The sequence below is a fragment of the Geotrypetes seraphini genome, chromosome 19 (assembly GCF_902459505.1).
Source record: "Geotrypetes seraphini chromosome 19, aGeoSer1.1, whole genome shotgun sequence".
NCBI lineage: Eukaryota > Metazoa > Chordata > Amphibia > Gymnophiona > Dermophiidae > Geotrypetes > Geotrypetes seraphini.
Window position 1 is genome coordinate 21,208,504 of NC_047102.1, and position 15,738 is coordinate 21,224,241.

The window sequence follows — 15,738 nt, forward strand, 5'->3', positions numbered from 1 at the left end:
ATTGCACACAGAATTCCAAGTGAGGTCTCACCATGGTTCTGTATAATGGCATTATGACTTCAGGCTTCCGGTTGACGAAACTCCTGCGGATGCAACCTAACAACTGTCTTGCCTTAGATGAAGCCTTCTCCACATGATCAGCAGTTTTCATGTCTGCGCTGATGATCACTCCCAAGTCTCGTTCTGTTGAAGTTCTAGCTAAGGTCTCACCATTCAAGGTGTAGTTTCTCTATCTCCGCCTGCTGGTAGATGCGTGCTATCCCATTGGTCTCTGGATTCATCTGCTGCATCTAAAGGAAAGAAAATTAACATGTAAGAACATAATTTTTCCATCGTAACCGTAACCATTAATGTGCAAGCTGCCACCTTAAACTAGGCAGCTCTATAGAATTCCCTCTTTATATGCAAAACTCATATATTTAAAATATTTAAAAGATAATTGCATTTTTCATTGCATTTCAAGGAGCAAATTTGGCTAGTTTAGTAAAACTTACTTATAATCTCTCTCTCCGTAGGTTGCTGATGATGGATATGGTGTGTCTTATGTTACTGTAGGAGAGAACCTGATCAATTTTCATGTGTCCAGCAAATACTCTAGCCATGAAACGGTAAGCATGAAGGGAGCTTGTCACATGCCATTTGCATATGTAAAAAAGAAAACATGAGAAGAAACAAATATGTTGAAATTACAAGCGTGTATAGACTAAGTGATGGTATATAAACTTATCCAACAGTGCACCACAACAGATATTTGGCCAGAATTTTGCTGTCACCTCATTTGCTTCCAACAACCAGGTTATAGTACAGCCAATATTCCTGGAGTAATTCTGCAGCATCAGAGCAGAATTCCCTTGGGTACAGAATCTAACTGTTCCTGTATAGCATTTACCTCGAGCTGGGGGGGGGGGGGGTGTCACATGATGCAGCCTGCCTAACCAGACGCAGAAAAGGAGAGCTCCAACCCGACCCCGACTAAATCAGTTATTAACATCAGCTATCACACCGCATTTCGCTCCTTCCTGCCTCGGTAAACAGTGTTCAGTGCCCCGGATTGTTGTTGCTGAGCTTGGGAAGCGGCAGCACTTTGGTATGCCCATAAGAGCAGCAAAACCGCCCCGAGACAAGCCTCAGTCCCCCGCAGTCAAGATGGCAGCAGAACCAGCGTCTTTTACCATTCCGGCGGGGGACTGGATACAAGAAATAACTTGATTGGTGATGGCAGCCTTGGCAGATCGCCTTAACAAGCTCCAATCGGCGGTGGAGGAAGTCCTTGAGAAGTTTGATGCGCACAGTCAGATGATTGCTGCAGTGGAGTAGCGAGTATTGAGCCAAGAAAACATGTCCTGTTACCCTCATTGGAGTTCCTTCTCTACACCTTTTCCTGTAAACCGTGCCGAGCTCTTGGATTGTGGAGATGATGCGGTATACAAACTTAATGTTTAGTTTAGTTTAGTTAGTTTAGTTTAGCTTGGTGGGGGAGGTATTCTCTTCAGCTTTTGAGGGCTGACAGAGAGGGGTTGCCATCCTCCTCCATAAGAGTATTCCTTTCCATCTTCATAAACAAATTCAAGATAAAGAGGGCTGTTTTGTAATGGTTCTGGGAGAACTATGGGGTCTTAAGTTGATGCTGTTTAACTTGTATGCTCCCATTATTTACTGTCATAAATTTTTCTCTTCTGTTCTGGCCCACATCTCCCAGCACACAGACTATCATCTGGTTTTGGGTGGGGACCTAAATATCACTGTGAATCCGGGGGTGGATTGTAAGCCACACAGGGTGCGCACGAGGGATCATGACAACTGGGGGGGGGGGGGTGTAGGCTTTCTTGCCCAGTATTTGAACCTGGTAGACGTATGGCATACCCTGCACCCTTATTACATTACATTAGTGATTTCTATTCCGCCATTACCTTGCGGTTCAAGGCGGATTACATCCAAACTAAAACAAGAATTACATTTCGACACTGACTTCACTTTCTTTTCCCATGCTAGGCTGGACTGTATCCTTCTTGATAAGCGTCTATTCTCCATGGCCACTCATTCTGAAATCTATGAGAGCACCATTTCTGATCACGCACTGGTGGGACTCCGGTTGAGCATAGCCCCTATGGGGCGGACCTCCTCTTGGAAATTGCCTCCTCATTTGTTTCTTCTGTACTTTTTTTGCGAGTGCGATGGGTAGATTATCACATTATCAATGACACGCCCGATGTGGGCCCTATTACTTACTGGTATGCCTCTAAGGCAGTACTCCATGAGCACATTATCGCCTACCTTGCTGGACAAAGGAAGAAGAGGGAGGGGGAACTTTTGCGGCTGTCCCATATTAATACACTGTCAGAGGTGGATTGCATGGAGCTCTGAGAGGTTCGGTGTCAACAAGAGGAGCTTCTTAACAAATGCATGGAACGTTCTTTATACTAACAGAGGTATCAGCTTTACCGATGGGGCAGGAAAACGGGGAAATTGTTGGCCAATCTGATTCACCCGCACAAAAAATGACAGATTATTACAACTATTAAAGATTCCAGGGGTGTCCGTCACGTGGGGGAGCGTAACATAGCCTCTCAATTTGTCCAATACTATCAGTCTCTGTATGGGCGTCGGCCGCTGGATAAGGAAGCTTTGACCACTTTTTTCGCAGATCTAGGGCTGCCACGGTTGGCTGAGGAACAGGCGGCGGCTTTGAATTCGCCCATAACAGCAGACGAGATATCTACCATGATAGGTTCCGTTACTTTGGCCGAGGACCCGGGCCCGGATGGTTTAGGTCCGGAATATTATCGGATGCTAAGGGACTTAGTGGCTTGCCCGCTTAATCAGATGTGTAATGCGGTCTGTGGGGGGGATGGGACTCTGGGTCTTTGGACCAGATCTTTGTGGCTACCCCGCCTGTGCTCAATTGGTTGTCCCACTGGTATGGTGCTTTGCGGCTCTCCTCTCGAGTCCCAGGGATGTGTAAATTTCAGGAGAGCTGGGAGAGGGATTTGGGCCAGAATATTCCTGATCCCCAGTTCTTGGACTGTTTCTGGACCCTTGACCTCTTTTCTAAGTCGGCAGATTATCAGGAACTGCAGTATAAAATGCTACATAGAGCCTATATCACCAGACATAGTGGGGCACAGATTGGGTTGTGGACTAGTGATCTCTGTGTCAAGTGTAAATGTAAACCTGTACCTATCTCCACTTGTTTCTTGAGTGTCCTAAGCTCACCCTTTGGCAGGGGTTTCTGGACCTCCTTGACTCTGTTCTTCACAGACCTGTTGAGTGGGATTATGGCACCCTCCTCTTAGGCTTCCAGGATTCGTTACAGGAGCAAGGCCTTTCTCTTTCTCAATGTAGATTCCTGTATAATGCCATCCTGATGGCGAAAAAATTGATTCTGACCTACTGGACCTCTGAGGATTCTCCCCCGGCAGCTCAATGGCGCGCCAAGCTGAGAGAAATGGCACAGTTTGAGATCTGCTCTTATGATAAATCTCAACGACTGGACATGAGGCATTATGTTATTCTATGGGAGGGCTTGCTGAAGCTCCTCCCTTCTTAATTAACATTAGTACACCTCCTTATATCTATTTTCCTGGATTCCCCGACTGTGGCCTTTTTGTTTCCCTACCTGTACTTTGAGGGGGGGGGATGTTGGGCCTAGCAGGGGTGGTACACATGGATTGCCTGTCGAGAGGATTGTAGTATGTTTGCTGTGGAGTGTGTGGATTGATGCTTGTGTGTTTGAGAGTTGATGGGTATTTTCAATTAAAAATGTTATGGCCGATGGTCTAGTCTGGTCTTGTGCTCATTCCGGGAGCTGTGGGTCTGGGTTCACTTGCTGTCTTTCTGTTGCTGTACCTTGACCTGCTCCCAGATGGATTCTCTCTTATTGGGAGGGGCTAGTACCTGCTTGTTTTTCATTGTTCTTCCTGTATTGTTTATATGCTGATTGTACTTGCCTGTCTGGGCCATTTGCCGTTCTCAATAAAAACATATTAAAAAAAAAAAAAAAATTTACCTTCAGCTAACGAGATGGAGTCATAATTCAAAACCAGTTTTGCCATGGTGTTCCTGCACTAACTCTTCCTGTGTACAATCAGAGCAGTACTGGAGTCTTCTACTGTTCTCATGAGATTTTAAGAACACAAGATTTTGAGGACCATATTGATCACACACTGCAAGAATGGTGCAGGAAGGCTGTGGCAGTAGCTGCATTTGAAATAGGGAGAGCAACACTGCTAGGAGAGATGGAGTTTGGGAGAAGAAGCTGTACAAGGTACTTACTGGGGAACCAAGGGTCTAAGGAAAATGGGAGTGGAAGGGGTTGGAAGAAGGAAAGATTAAATGGAGGTGACTGGGTGGGGACGGTGTTGTGTGTTGGAGGGAGAACAGCTTGAAACTGAAGAACTGAGAGGAAGATTCTCAAAAACTCACGTTAAAAAGCGACGGTCTGCCAACGCAGCTGTTCTGATACCGAATCTAAAAACCCGAGACATTCTTTAAAAAACACGCATGCAAATAAGGTCGGTGGACAGCAGTGATGATTTCCTAGAAAAAATGCTGTCAGTGCCAAAAAACTCTAAACACCCCTTGCCTAAATTCCTGGCTGCCATCTCTCCTGCAGCAGGAGAGATGCACTGCCTGCAGCACAAATTAAAAAAAAAAACCCAAAAAACTGCCACGACCCCCACCCAACCTGGCCTTGACCCCCCCTGCAGCAGGAGAGATGCCCACTCTCTCCTGCCTGCAGCACTAAAGTAAAGAAAAATCAGCCTGCGAGCGTACCCCCCCACCCCCACCCCTCCCGGCAGCAGGAGAGATGTCAGCTCTCTCCTATAGCAGCAAACTACCTGCCGCAACCGGATCCCGGTCCCCCCTCCCCAGTAAGCCAGTAGACTTCTGTGGCAAGCAAATTTATAGAAATGCCTTTAAAACAGAGAATGGTAAAGTTTCTGGAATCCTGTGGATTACAGGACCGTAGAGAACCAGGGAGCCATAGAACTTGGTCATATGGGCAGCAGTGGAGACCTAACTGAATGGAGACTGAATAGTACTGAAGTCTTTTAATTGTTACAACTGGACCTTAGTACTACAGTATTAGTTATCAAATAGTGCACTTAGCAGTATAAAAGAAATACAGTAACTTTGATGCCTACCCTCTGTAGTACTATTGCCTGCCCAGCACAACCAGACTTGTAAAACAGTTTTCTTTATTCTTTTTTCTATATCACAAGTGACCACACAATTCTTTGAGACTATTAAGTTCAATATATGTACAGCAGGTGGCTGTTTACAGGATGAAATAAAAACTATGCAACAGGCAAAAAGTTTCTTCAAAGCTGTAATCTGCCATGTTCTGTGTTAGTTAGTTATTGTCAGTGAAGTCACCAGGGAACATCTAGAGTGTCAGGTTTTAATTGTGGATATTCTGAAAATCTCAAACTACAAGCTCTCCAGGGCTCCCCTAGGATTATGCTCATCTGGAAAAATATCTCTCATGGGCCAGAGACCACTTTCAATTCAGCTGCAAATCCAATGGAATAGAAGGAAACAGCTGAGCCAAAGAATGCATAAAATTAAATATTGTTAAAAATTTAACCAAAGGATTTCCAGCTAATACAGTAAAGAAACATCATATTTTTAACTGTATTAATTTATGCAACATCAAGATCCATAAATATTTAGTGTTTTATTATTTGATGTTTTTACTTCTTTCAGGATTCACATCGCTTTGGAAAGAACATCAAACAAGCATTGTTAGATATACTTGCATTACTCAACCTCAGTACAAACAAGAAAAAATCTTCTTAACAGGATCTACTGAAAGTTAATGCTTATAATGTGAAGAGGAAAGCTAATTTTTTTTACCACTGTTCTGTGTATACTTTGTCTGTTTTACCCCACATTCCTAGTAAGGACCACAGTACTCTTTCTCAGTAATTAGGAACAGATATCCATCATACTCCTTCATGACAGAAGATAGTGAAAGCTTTTATTTGGTAACTGGTCATATTTCCACTCTTGATTAAGAAACGAGAACCACAGATTTTCCAGATGTGATCATTGTTAGATTTTTCTTCTCTGCTGCCTACTTTCTGCTTCTAGGGAGTTAGGCCAAAAGGGGACTTAGATGTTTTTTAAAATTATGCCCCTCTTTCTTTTCAAAATGTCCTGTTTTCTGACTCGGTATTTAGGATATCTGAAAATGTGTGTGGTATTATTTAGTATAAGGTTTTCTTAAGTCTAGTAATTAGATCATTTTACTGTAAATCTCTGAATACCCTGAATTTTTAGAGAATAGGGTATTGCCAGTAGAAATTTCTTCTTAAATGTTATTGATAGCTTGATATGCATGAGATAGATTTGCATCTCAAGGAGGCAGTGCATGCAAATCCATCTCGTACATATTCATTGTGGATATCCTGAAAACCTGACCTGGCTCCGGCTCTCGAGGACCGGAATTGCCTACCCCTGCTCTAGAGCAATGAGCTATCATGCAAAGCTAAATTCTTGCTTTGGGAAAACACATACAAGCATTCCTGAGAGTGTGAAACTATTCCATATTAGTGCAATTTTTGTTACTGATTGTAAAGCTATATGTCTTTCTGAACAAGAGCCTTAACAAAGAGCTTTCATTGGAGGAAACAGCTAAAGTAGTAGTGAGTATAGTGGGATGTTTCTGGAGCTTACACAGCGAGACTCTGCTGCCACAGCAAATAAATAGATCAGTGCTGAAGAACTTGATACACATTATACCTTGTCTCTGGTGACAGAGGAACCAGCTACCTTCCACACCACAGAATTCACTCATTTAGAATTTTACAGACAAAATATAAGCATTAATTGAACTTAAAAAAAATAAGATAAATCATGGAATTTTGATAATTCACTTGCCATGAACAGATCCCAGAAGACATGGAAAATATTTCTGAAACTAAAATGAGCTGTATCAAGTTATGCATTACATAATGGGTGCATTTGAGGTTTAGTTGATCAGAACCAAACTCTGGATTCCCTGACAGCAAACCATATACAGTGGTACCTCGGTTTACGAGTGCACCGGTTTGCGAGTGTTTTGCAAGACGAGCAAAACATTTGCAAAATCGGTGCCTTGGAAACCGAGCATGGCTCAATTTATGAGCACCCCCCTCCGCAATCCGGCACCCCCTCCCCCGCCACTATCCGACCCCCCCTCCGACACAATCCGACATCCCCCCTGACACAATTGGGCACCCCCCCCCCCCCCCCGTCGCTTCTTACCCTCATCTGGGCACTCTTGAAGATCAGCCTACTCGTCTGCTGGGCCTTGAGCATCTGAGCATGCTCAAGGCCCAGCAGACGAGTAGGCCGATCTTCAAGAGTGCCCAGATGAGGGTAAGAAGCGACGGGGGGGGGGGTGCCCAATTGTGTCGGGGGGGATATCGGATCGTGTCGGGGGGGGTGCCCAATCGTGGCAGGTGGGTCCCCAATCGTGGCGGGGGGGGGGGTCAGATCGTGGCGGGGGGGGCCTGATCGCAGGGGGGGCCTTCGAGGGGAGCAATGCCGGTTCTCGGGGGGGGGGGGGGGAACGCATCAAAGCGAGTTTCCATTATTTCCTATGGGGAAACTCGCTTTGATAAACGAGCATTTTGGATTACGAGCATGCTCCTGGAACGGATTATGCTCGTAATCCAAGGTACCACTGTACTGATGTATAGCCCAATTGATTCAGCTATTATATTGAAAAACATGCAAATACAGATGAAATGGACCATGAGCAAAGGCAAACGTGACTAAAGATGTTTACTGTATATTAGTTTAAGCATTTTTCAAGAAGTGTAAATCACAGATGTACTGTAGGAACAGAAATCATGAAACAAATGTTCAATGCAAGCTTCTATTCTAATTACCTTAGGAGCTGCAGAGAGTATGTACTATGTAAAATGTTCAATCTCTTACTTAACATTTATTTAAAAAAATAGGAACATTATTATTGTTATAAGAATTGACCTGGATTTTTAACATCTCACATGTAATTATAGTTGTGACAATTAATAACTTTTGCATTCCATAAAGATGTGTTAAATCTAGGGATATGAGTACTAGATTTTAGTAATAAGTACGATGAATTGGGAACAAATAAGAACATAAAAATTGCCAAACTGGGACAGACCAAAGGTCCATCAAGCCCAGTATCCTCTTTCCAACAGTGGCTAATCCAGATCCCAAGTACCTAGCAAGATCCCAGATAGAAACATAGAAACATGATGGCAGATAAAGGCCAAATGGCCCATCTAGTCTGCCCATCTGCAGTAACCATTATCTCTTTCTCTTTCTCATAAAGGACACCATTCAGTCGACCAAAATGGATACGGCAGCAAGGGCGGAAGGACTGGAATCATTATGGGTTAAATTACCAAGAGGAAATGGAGCTGACATAAAATTGGGACTGTACTATCGCCCTCCTGGACAAACGGAAGTGAACGACAAAGAGCTAGAAGCAGAATTGAGGCGGGAATGCAAAAGCGAAAGGGTGATAGTGATGGGGGATTTCAACTACCCCGGGATAGACTGGAGCCTTGGAAACTCAAACTGCGCGAGGGAAACAGAATTCCTGGAGGCCGTGAGAGACTGCTTCATGGAACAGCTTGTCAAGGAATCAACGCGAGGGGATGCCACTCTAGACCTAATCCTAAATGGACTAGGGGGACCTGCAAAGGAAGTGGTGGTAGGAGGACCACTGGGAAACAGCGACCACGACATGATCCGGTACAAATTAGAGGTAGGAACATCCAAAGTGATGAGAACCACAGCAACGGCATTCAATTTCAAGAAAGGGAACTACGATGCTATGAGAGCAATGGTGAGAAAGAAACTTAAAAAAAAAAGGCTCAATACGAATGGAGACCGTAGAGAAAGCTTGGTCCCTATTCAAAGACACGGTGCAAGAAGCACAAAACCTGTACATCCCCAGGTTTAGGAAAGGATGCAAAAAAAATCGAACAAAGAACCCGGTATGGATAACAAATGAAGTGAAGAAGGCGATAGGTGACAAGAAGAAATCTTTCCGAAAATGGAAAAAGGACCAAACCGAGGAAAACCGGAAGGAACATAAAACATACCAGAAAAACTGTCACCGAGTGATTAGGAAAGCAAAAAGAGAATACGAAGAGAGGCTGGCTGGGGAAGCAAAAAACTTCAAAACGTTCTTCAAATACGTTAAAGGGAGGCAACCGGCGAGGGAGGAAGTAGGACCGTTGGATGATGGAGACAGAAAGGGAGTGGTAAAGGAGGAAAAAGAGGTAGCTGACAGGTTGAACAAATTCTTCTCGTCGGTCTTCACAAGCGAGGACACATCCTATATACCAGAACCCGAAGAGACCATAAGTGGAGATAGAGAAGAAGAAAAACTGGCGCAAATAGAGATAAGCCATGAGGATGTCCTCCAGCAGATAGATAGACTGAAAAGCGACAAATCGCCGGGCCCGGATGGAATCCACCCAAGGGTTCTAAAAGAGCTAAGAAACGAAATAGCGGAAACACTCCGACAAATTTTTGACCTATCCTTGAAAACGGGGCAGATCCCAGAGGACTGGAAAATAGCTAACGTCACACCTATTTTTAAAAAGGGATCAAGGGGTGACCCCGGGAACTACAGGCCGGTGAGCTTGACTTCGGTTCCGGGCAAGATGATGGAAGCACTGATAAAGGACAGCATCTGTGAGCACATGGAAACAAACGGACAACTGAAAGAGAGCCAACATGGCTTCTGCAGGGGAAGGTCGTGCCAAACAAACTTACTGCACTTCTTTGAAGGTATAAACAGCGAGTTGGACAAAGGGGAACCCATAGACATCATTTACCTCGACTTCCAGAAAGCCTTTGACAAGGTGCCCCATGAGCGACTACTTAGGAAACTGCAAAACCACGGGGTGGAAGGAGATATATACAGATGGATTAAACACTGGTTGGCAGGCAGAAAACAAAGGGTTGGGGTGAAGGGACAATACTCAGGCTGGCGGAGTGTCACGAGTGGTGTTCCACAGGGGTCAGTGCTCGGACCGCTGCTGTTCAATGTGTTTATAAACGACCTGGAAACGGGGACGAAGTGTGAGGTTATAAAATTTGCAGATGACACCAAACTCTGCAACAGGGTTAGGACCGCGGAGGAATGCGAAGACCTACAAAGGGACCTAAACAAACTGGAAGAGTGGGCATACAAATGGCAAATGCAATTTAATACAGAGAAATGCAAGGTCATGCATATAGGGAAAAAGAACCCGATGTTCAGCTACAAAATGGGGGGATCGGTGCTAGGGGAAAGCAACCTTGAAAAGGACTTGGGTGTGCTAGTGGATACAACAATGAAATCAACGGCACAATGTGCAGCAGCCTCAAAGAAAGCAAATAGAATATTGGGTATTATTAAGAAGGGTATCACAACCAGGACGAAGGAAGTCATCATGCCGCTGTATCGAGCGATGGTGCGCCCGCACCTGGAGTACTGTGTCCAGTATTGGTCGCCGTACCTCAAGAAGGACATGGCGATACTTGAGAGGGTCCAGAGAAGAGCGACGAAAATGATAAAAGGCATAGAAAACCTTTCATATGCAGATAGGTTAGAAAGGCTGGGGCTCTTCTCCCTGGAAAAGCGGAGACTCAGAGGAGACATGATAGTAACTTTCAAGATCATGAGAGGTATCGAGAAGGTAGACAGAGATAGATTCTTCAGACTAATGGGGCCCACAAGTACAAGGGGGCACTCGGAGAAACTGAAAGGGGACAGGTTTAGAACCAATGCTAGGAAGTTCTTTTTCACTCAGAGGGTAGTGGACACATGGAACACACTGCCGGAGGCTGTGATAGGACAGAGTACACTCCAGGGTTTTAAAGAAGGATTAGATAAATTCCTGAAAGATAGGGGGATTGAGGGATACAGATAGAGGTAGAGATGGGATATAGAGAGAGTTTAGATAGAGACCAAGGGGATTTAAGGGTTCAGACAATGATCACCGTACAGGTCATGGGCCTGATGGGCCACCGCGGGTGCGGACTGCTGGGCGCGATGGACCTCTGGTCTGACTCTGCAGAGGCAACTTCTTATGTTCTTATGTTTCTTATGTTCTCTCCGAGAGATCCCACATGTCTATCCCAGGCCCTTTTGAATTCAGACAGTCTCTGTTTCCACCACCTCTTCCAGGAGACTGTTCCACACATCTACTCCCTTTCCATAAAAGAGTATTTCCTCAGATTACTCTGGAGTCTATCACCTCTTAACTTCATCTTATGCCCTCTCATTGCAGAGTTTCCTTTCAAATGAAAGACTCGATTCATGGTATTTTAAACATCTCTATTATATCTCCCCTCTCCCGCCTTTCCTCCAAAGTATACAGATTGAGATCTTTAAGTCTGTCCCCATACGCCTTATCACGAAGACCACACACCATTTTAGTAGCCTTCCTCTGGACTGACTCCATCCTTTTTATATCTTTTTGAAGGTGCGGCCTCCAGAATTGTACACAATATTCTAAATGAGGTCTCACCAGAGTCTTATACAGGGGCATCAATCCCTCCTTTTTCCTACTGGCCATACCTCTTCCTATGCACCCTAGCATCCTTCTAACTTTGCCATCACCTTTTCAACCTGTTTGATCATTCACCTGCAGATCATCACATACAATCATACCCAAGTCCTCCTCTTCTGTCGTGCACTTAAGTTCTTCACCCCCTAAACTGTATCGTTCCCTCTGGTTTTTGCAGCCCAAATGCATGACCTTGCATTTCTTAGCATTAAATTTTAGCTGCCAAATTTCAGACCATTCTTCAAGGAGATAGTAATTCACAGGTTGCTGTGAACTACTATCTTTAATAAAGATCCTCTACAACCTCCCTCTTAGAATCAGGCTTACTGAGGGTTAGGCACTAGGCCAGCATTCCTCCCAAGGGGCACCGGTAAAATCTGATCTCTTAAGAAAGTCCTCAGAGTTCTAACCAGACTATTACATATTGTCCAATTGTAATCTTGCAAATGTCCACAGCATGACATGCAGTGAGAATACAGGTTGTTATTAATAAAGAAATTTTTTCGATTTAGTGTTTTCATTTTGTGTTTCTTGTGCTTGCAGATTTCCTACTAGCATGAACTATAATATGCAAAATAACCTCTGTAATAAAACTACATTGGAAATCATTGAGTTAAAAAAATGACAATTCTAGTGCAAAAGGCATACGAGTCTTGAACCAGTGTGTTATTTACCTCTACTCACAAGTATGTCTTCTACATTTTTCAGCTCCACCTCCCCTGTCTCTGCACTGTGCTCCACTCCTCAATTTCTCCTACATGCAAGTTGAAGGTGTCTTTCTGATCTGCTCGGTTTGTTATTTTTGGTCTCATTTTTAGAAGTTTATCAGTGCTACAGAGGTCCCCCATTTCCCTGGGGCAGCTCTGCCTGGGTAAAAAAGAGACTCTCTGTCAGAGGTCTGTAGCTGGGAGGGTAACCCTTTTTATCCCAGGACAAGCAGGCAGCATATTCTTGACTGATGGGTGACGGCACCGACGGAGCCCCGGTACGGACACTTTTAGAGTGATTGCACTCTAAGAACTTGGAAAGTTCTAGAGACCGCACCGCGCATGCGCGAGTGCCTTCCCGCCCGACCCCGGCGCGCGGTCCCTCAGTTTCTTAGTTTCCGCGGAGCTAAGAAGTCGCATTTTCAACGGCTGTTGAAAAATTTTTTTCCTTCGCCTTCCCGCTCGCGTAAACTTGTTGGGTTTTTTCTGCCCTTCCTTTTTTCTTTCATTTGTAAAAAAAAAAAAAAAAAAAATTTATTTTACTTTACTTTACTTTTTCGATTTGCCCCGGCGGGGCCTGCTGCCATCATCGAAGCCTCGGCCTTCGATTTGGCAGAAGCCGTTTTTCCGTTCATGCCCCCTCAGCCCGGGTTCAAAAAGTGCCAGCGGTGTGCAAGGCCTATTTCCCTTTCAGACCCACACAACTGGTGCCTACAGTGTCTGGGTCCGGAACATCAGGCCTCCACCTGCACCCGCTGTGCCACTTTAAAAAAGCGGACTCTGAAAAACCGTGAAATACAACAGAGACTGCTTTTCGGCACCGACATGTCCGACCCCGCGTCCTCGACACCGGTCCCGGTACCTGTCTCGTCGGCACCTACCTCATCGACGCCGCGCGATACCGCACCGGCGTCGCAGCATACAGGTAAGCCGGCTAAGAAGCCTTCCCCGCTGGAGCGTCCTCCGATCTCCATTGCAGAGAGTCCAGTCCTGCCGACCGTGAGGCGCCAGCGGAAGTGCTCCGCCCCTATCGAGGTGAGTCCCTCGACATCGGGCTCCTCATCTCCGGGGCGCAGAGCGGCACCACAGGTACCGCAGAAGAAAAAGGCGGTACCGGTGCCCTCCCTCGATGATCGCATTGCGGCCATCTTACAAACGCAGCTTAAGGATCAACTCCAAAAGCTCCTTCCAGCTCTCCTGACACCGAGCCTTCCGGTGTCGGTCCCCACACCGGTACCGATTGTGGCACAGCCTATATTGTCGGCATCCACTCTTTCGGTACCGGTACACTCGGCCTCATCGGTATCGATGCCTGTCCTCGCGCCGGAGTCCAGATCTCATCACCAATCGGTGCAGACTTCGGCTCCGGTGCAGACTTCGGCTCCAGTGCAACCGATAACATCTCCCGGTACCGTATCGATGAGGTCGGGTAAGTCGGTACGCAAGTCCCGGCACCTAGAACCATCCACACCTGAGAGTCGGGACCGTAGTTCCCATGTTCGGGACCCTGATCTGTGGGGAGATTCTGAGGAACCTTTCCTATCAGAAGGGGAGTGTTCATCAGAGGAAGACGAGCCTGTTCTTCAGGACACTTCATCAAAACCTGATTCCACATCTTTCTTCTCTTTTTTAAGAGATATGTGTGAATCTCTTTCTATTCCTTTGGAGGCTGAGTCTAAAAAGTCTAAAGCTTTTCTAGACGCCCTTGATTTTGACCAGCCTCCAAAGGAATTCTTGAAACTCCCTTTACATGACATCCTGAGGGAAACCTTTTACAAGAATTTGGAGACTCCTCTTACTGTTCCAGGAGCCCCCCGCAAATTGGATTCCCTTTATAAAGTGATCCCTATTCCTGGGTTTGACAAACCACAGCTCCCGCATGAGTCTCTTCTTGTAGAATCCACCCTCAAGAAGTCCTCAGGAGCTAGTGTCTATGCCTCTGTTCCTCCTGGCAGAGAGGGTAAAGCCATGGACAAATTTGGTAAGCGACTTTACCAGAATGCGATGCTTGCTAATCGTTCTGGAAACTATGCTTTTCATTTTTCTTTTTATTTGAAGCATCTCCTTACCACCATGGCTTCCTTTGAGCAGTACCTTCCTGTGGGGAAACGTGAGGCTTTCCATCAATGCTCTTCATCTCTTTTCCAGCTCAGGAAATTCATGGTAAGGTCTATATACGACACCTTTGAGCTTACCTCAAGAGCAACAGCCATGTCTGTAGCCATGCGCCGTTTGGCCTGGCTCCGAGTCTCCGAGCTTGATGTTAATCATCAAGACCGGTTGGCTAATGCCCCATGTGTAGGGGATGAGCTGTTTGGAGAATCTATGGACTCAACGACCCAGAAGCTCTCGGCTCATGAAACCCGCTGGGTTACCCTTCTTAAGACCAAGAAGAAACCTCCACCCACACGGCCATTCAGACAGCAATCGGCCTATCAACGGCGTTTTGTGGCTCGTCCCTTGCAGTCTTCCACTCAACAACCTAGGAGGCAGCGCCAACAACAGCGGCAAGCGCCTAGACCTCAGCAGCAACAACCAGTCAAGCAGCCTCCTCAGCAAAAATCGACTCAGCCCTTTTGACTTAATTCTCCAGGGCATAGCCAGCGTTCAAACATCTCCACTCCTCCCTCAACCGATAGGAGGACGACTCTCTTTCTTTCTCAGCCGGTGGGAAGTTATCACTTCGGACCTATGGGTCCTCAACATCATCCGCCACGGCTACTCTCTCAACTTTCACGCCCTTCCGGGCCAAAGTCTACCAAAAGAGTCTGCTTTGCACACTCCTCACTCTGCCCTCCTTCTTCAGGAGGTTCAATCCCTCCTACTTCTAAACGCCATAGAGGAAGTTCCTCTAGATCAAAGGGGGCAGGGATTCTACTCCCGTTATTTTCTAGTTACCAAAAAAACAGGGGACCTCAGACCAATTCTGGATCCACGAGACCTCAACAAATGCTTGGTCAAAGAAAAATTCAAGATGCTATCTCTAGCTACGCTTTATCCTCTCCTCGATCACAACGACTGGCTATGCTCTCTCGATCTCAAAGAGGCCTACACTCACATTCCAATCAACCTGGCCTCCAGACAGTACCTTTGCTTCATGGTCAATCACTGTCATTACCAATACAGAGTGCTCCCCTTCGGTCTTGCCTCCTCTCCAAGGGTGTTCACAAAATGTCTGGTTGTCGTAGCAGCTTTTCTACGCTCGCACCACCTTCAGGTTTTTCCCTACCTGGACGACTGGTTAATCAAGGCCATTTCATCTCAAACTGTCCTTCTGGCCACCAACCAGACCATCCTTTTTCTGCAACTACTAGGGTTCGAAATCAATATACCCAAGTCTCACCTTCTTCCTACACAGAGACTTCAATTCATTGGAGCGGTGCTGGACACTGTCCAGATGAGAGCCTTCTTACCGGACAACCGTCTTCACAACCTCCAATCGCTCTGTCAGCAGGTGCTGCCTCAGCAATCCATTTCTGCAA

The 15,738-nt window shown here is 45.8% G+C and overlaps 1 protein-coding gene across 1 annotated transcript in view; it reads left to right on the plus strand.

Moving 5' to 3' along the window:
* The window catches only part of LOC117352161 (carnitine O-palmitoyltransferase 1, liver isoform-like), a 238,881-nt gene extending 231,746 nt beyond the window's left edge, over nt 1-7,135 (plus strand). The window contains 2 exon segments of the mRNA XM_033928380.1: nt 516-608; nt 5,707-7,135. Coding sequence (XP_033784271.1) covers nt 516-608; nt 5,707-5,799 — 186 coding nt within the window. The 3' untranslated portion in view covers nt 5,800-7,135.
* Nucleotides 7,136-15,738: the final 8,603 nt, after the last annotated feature.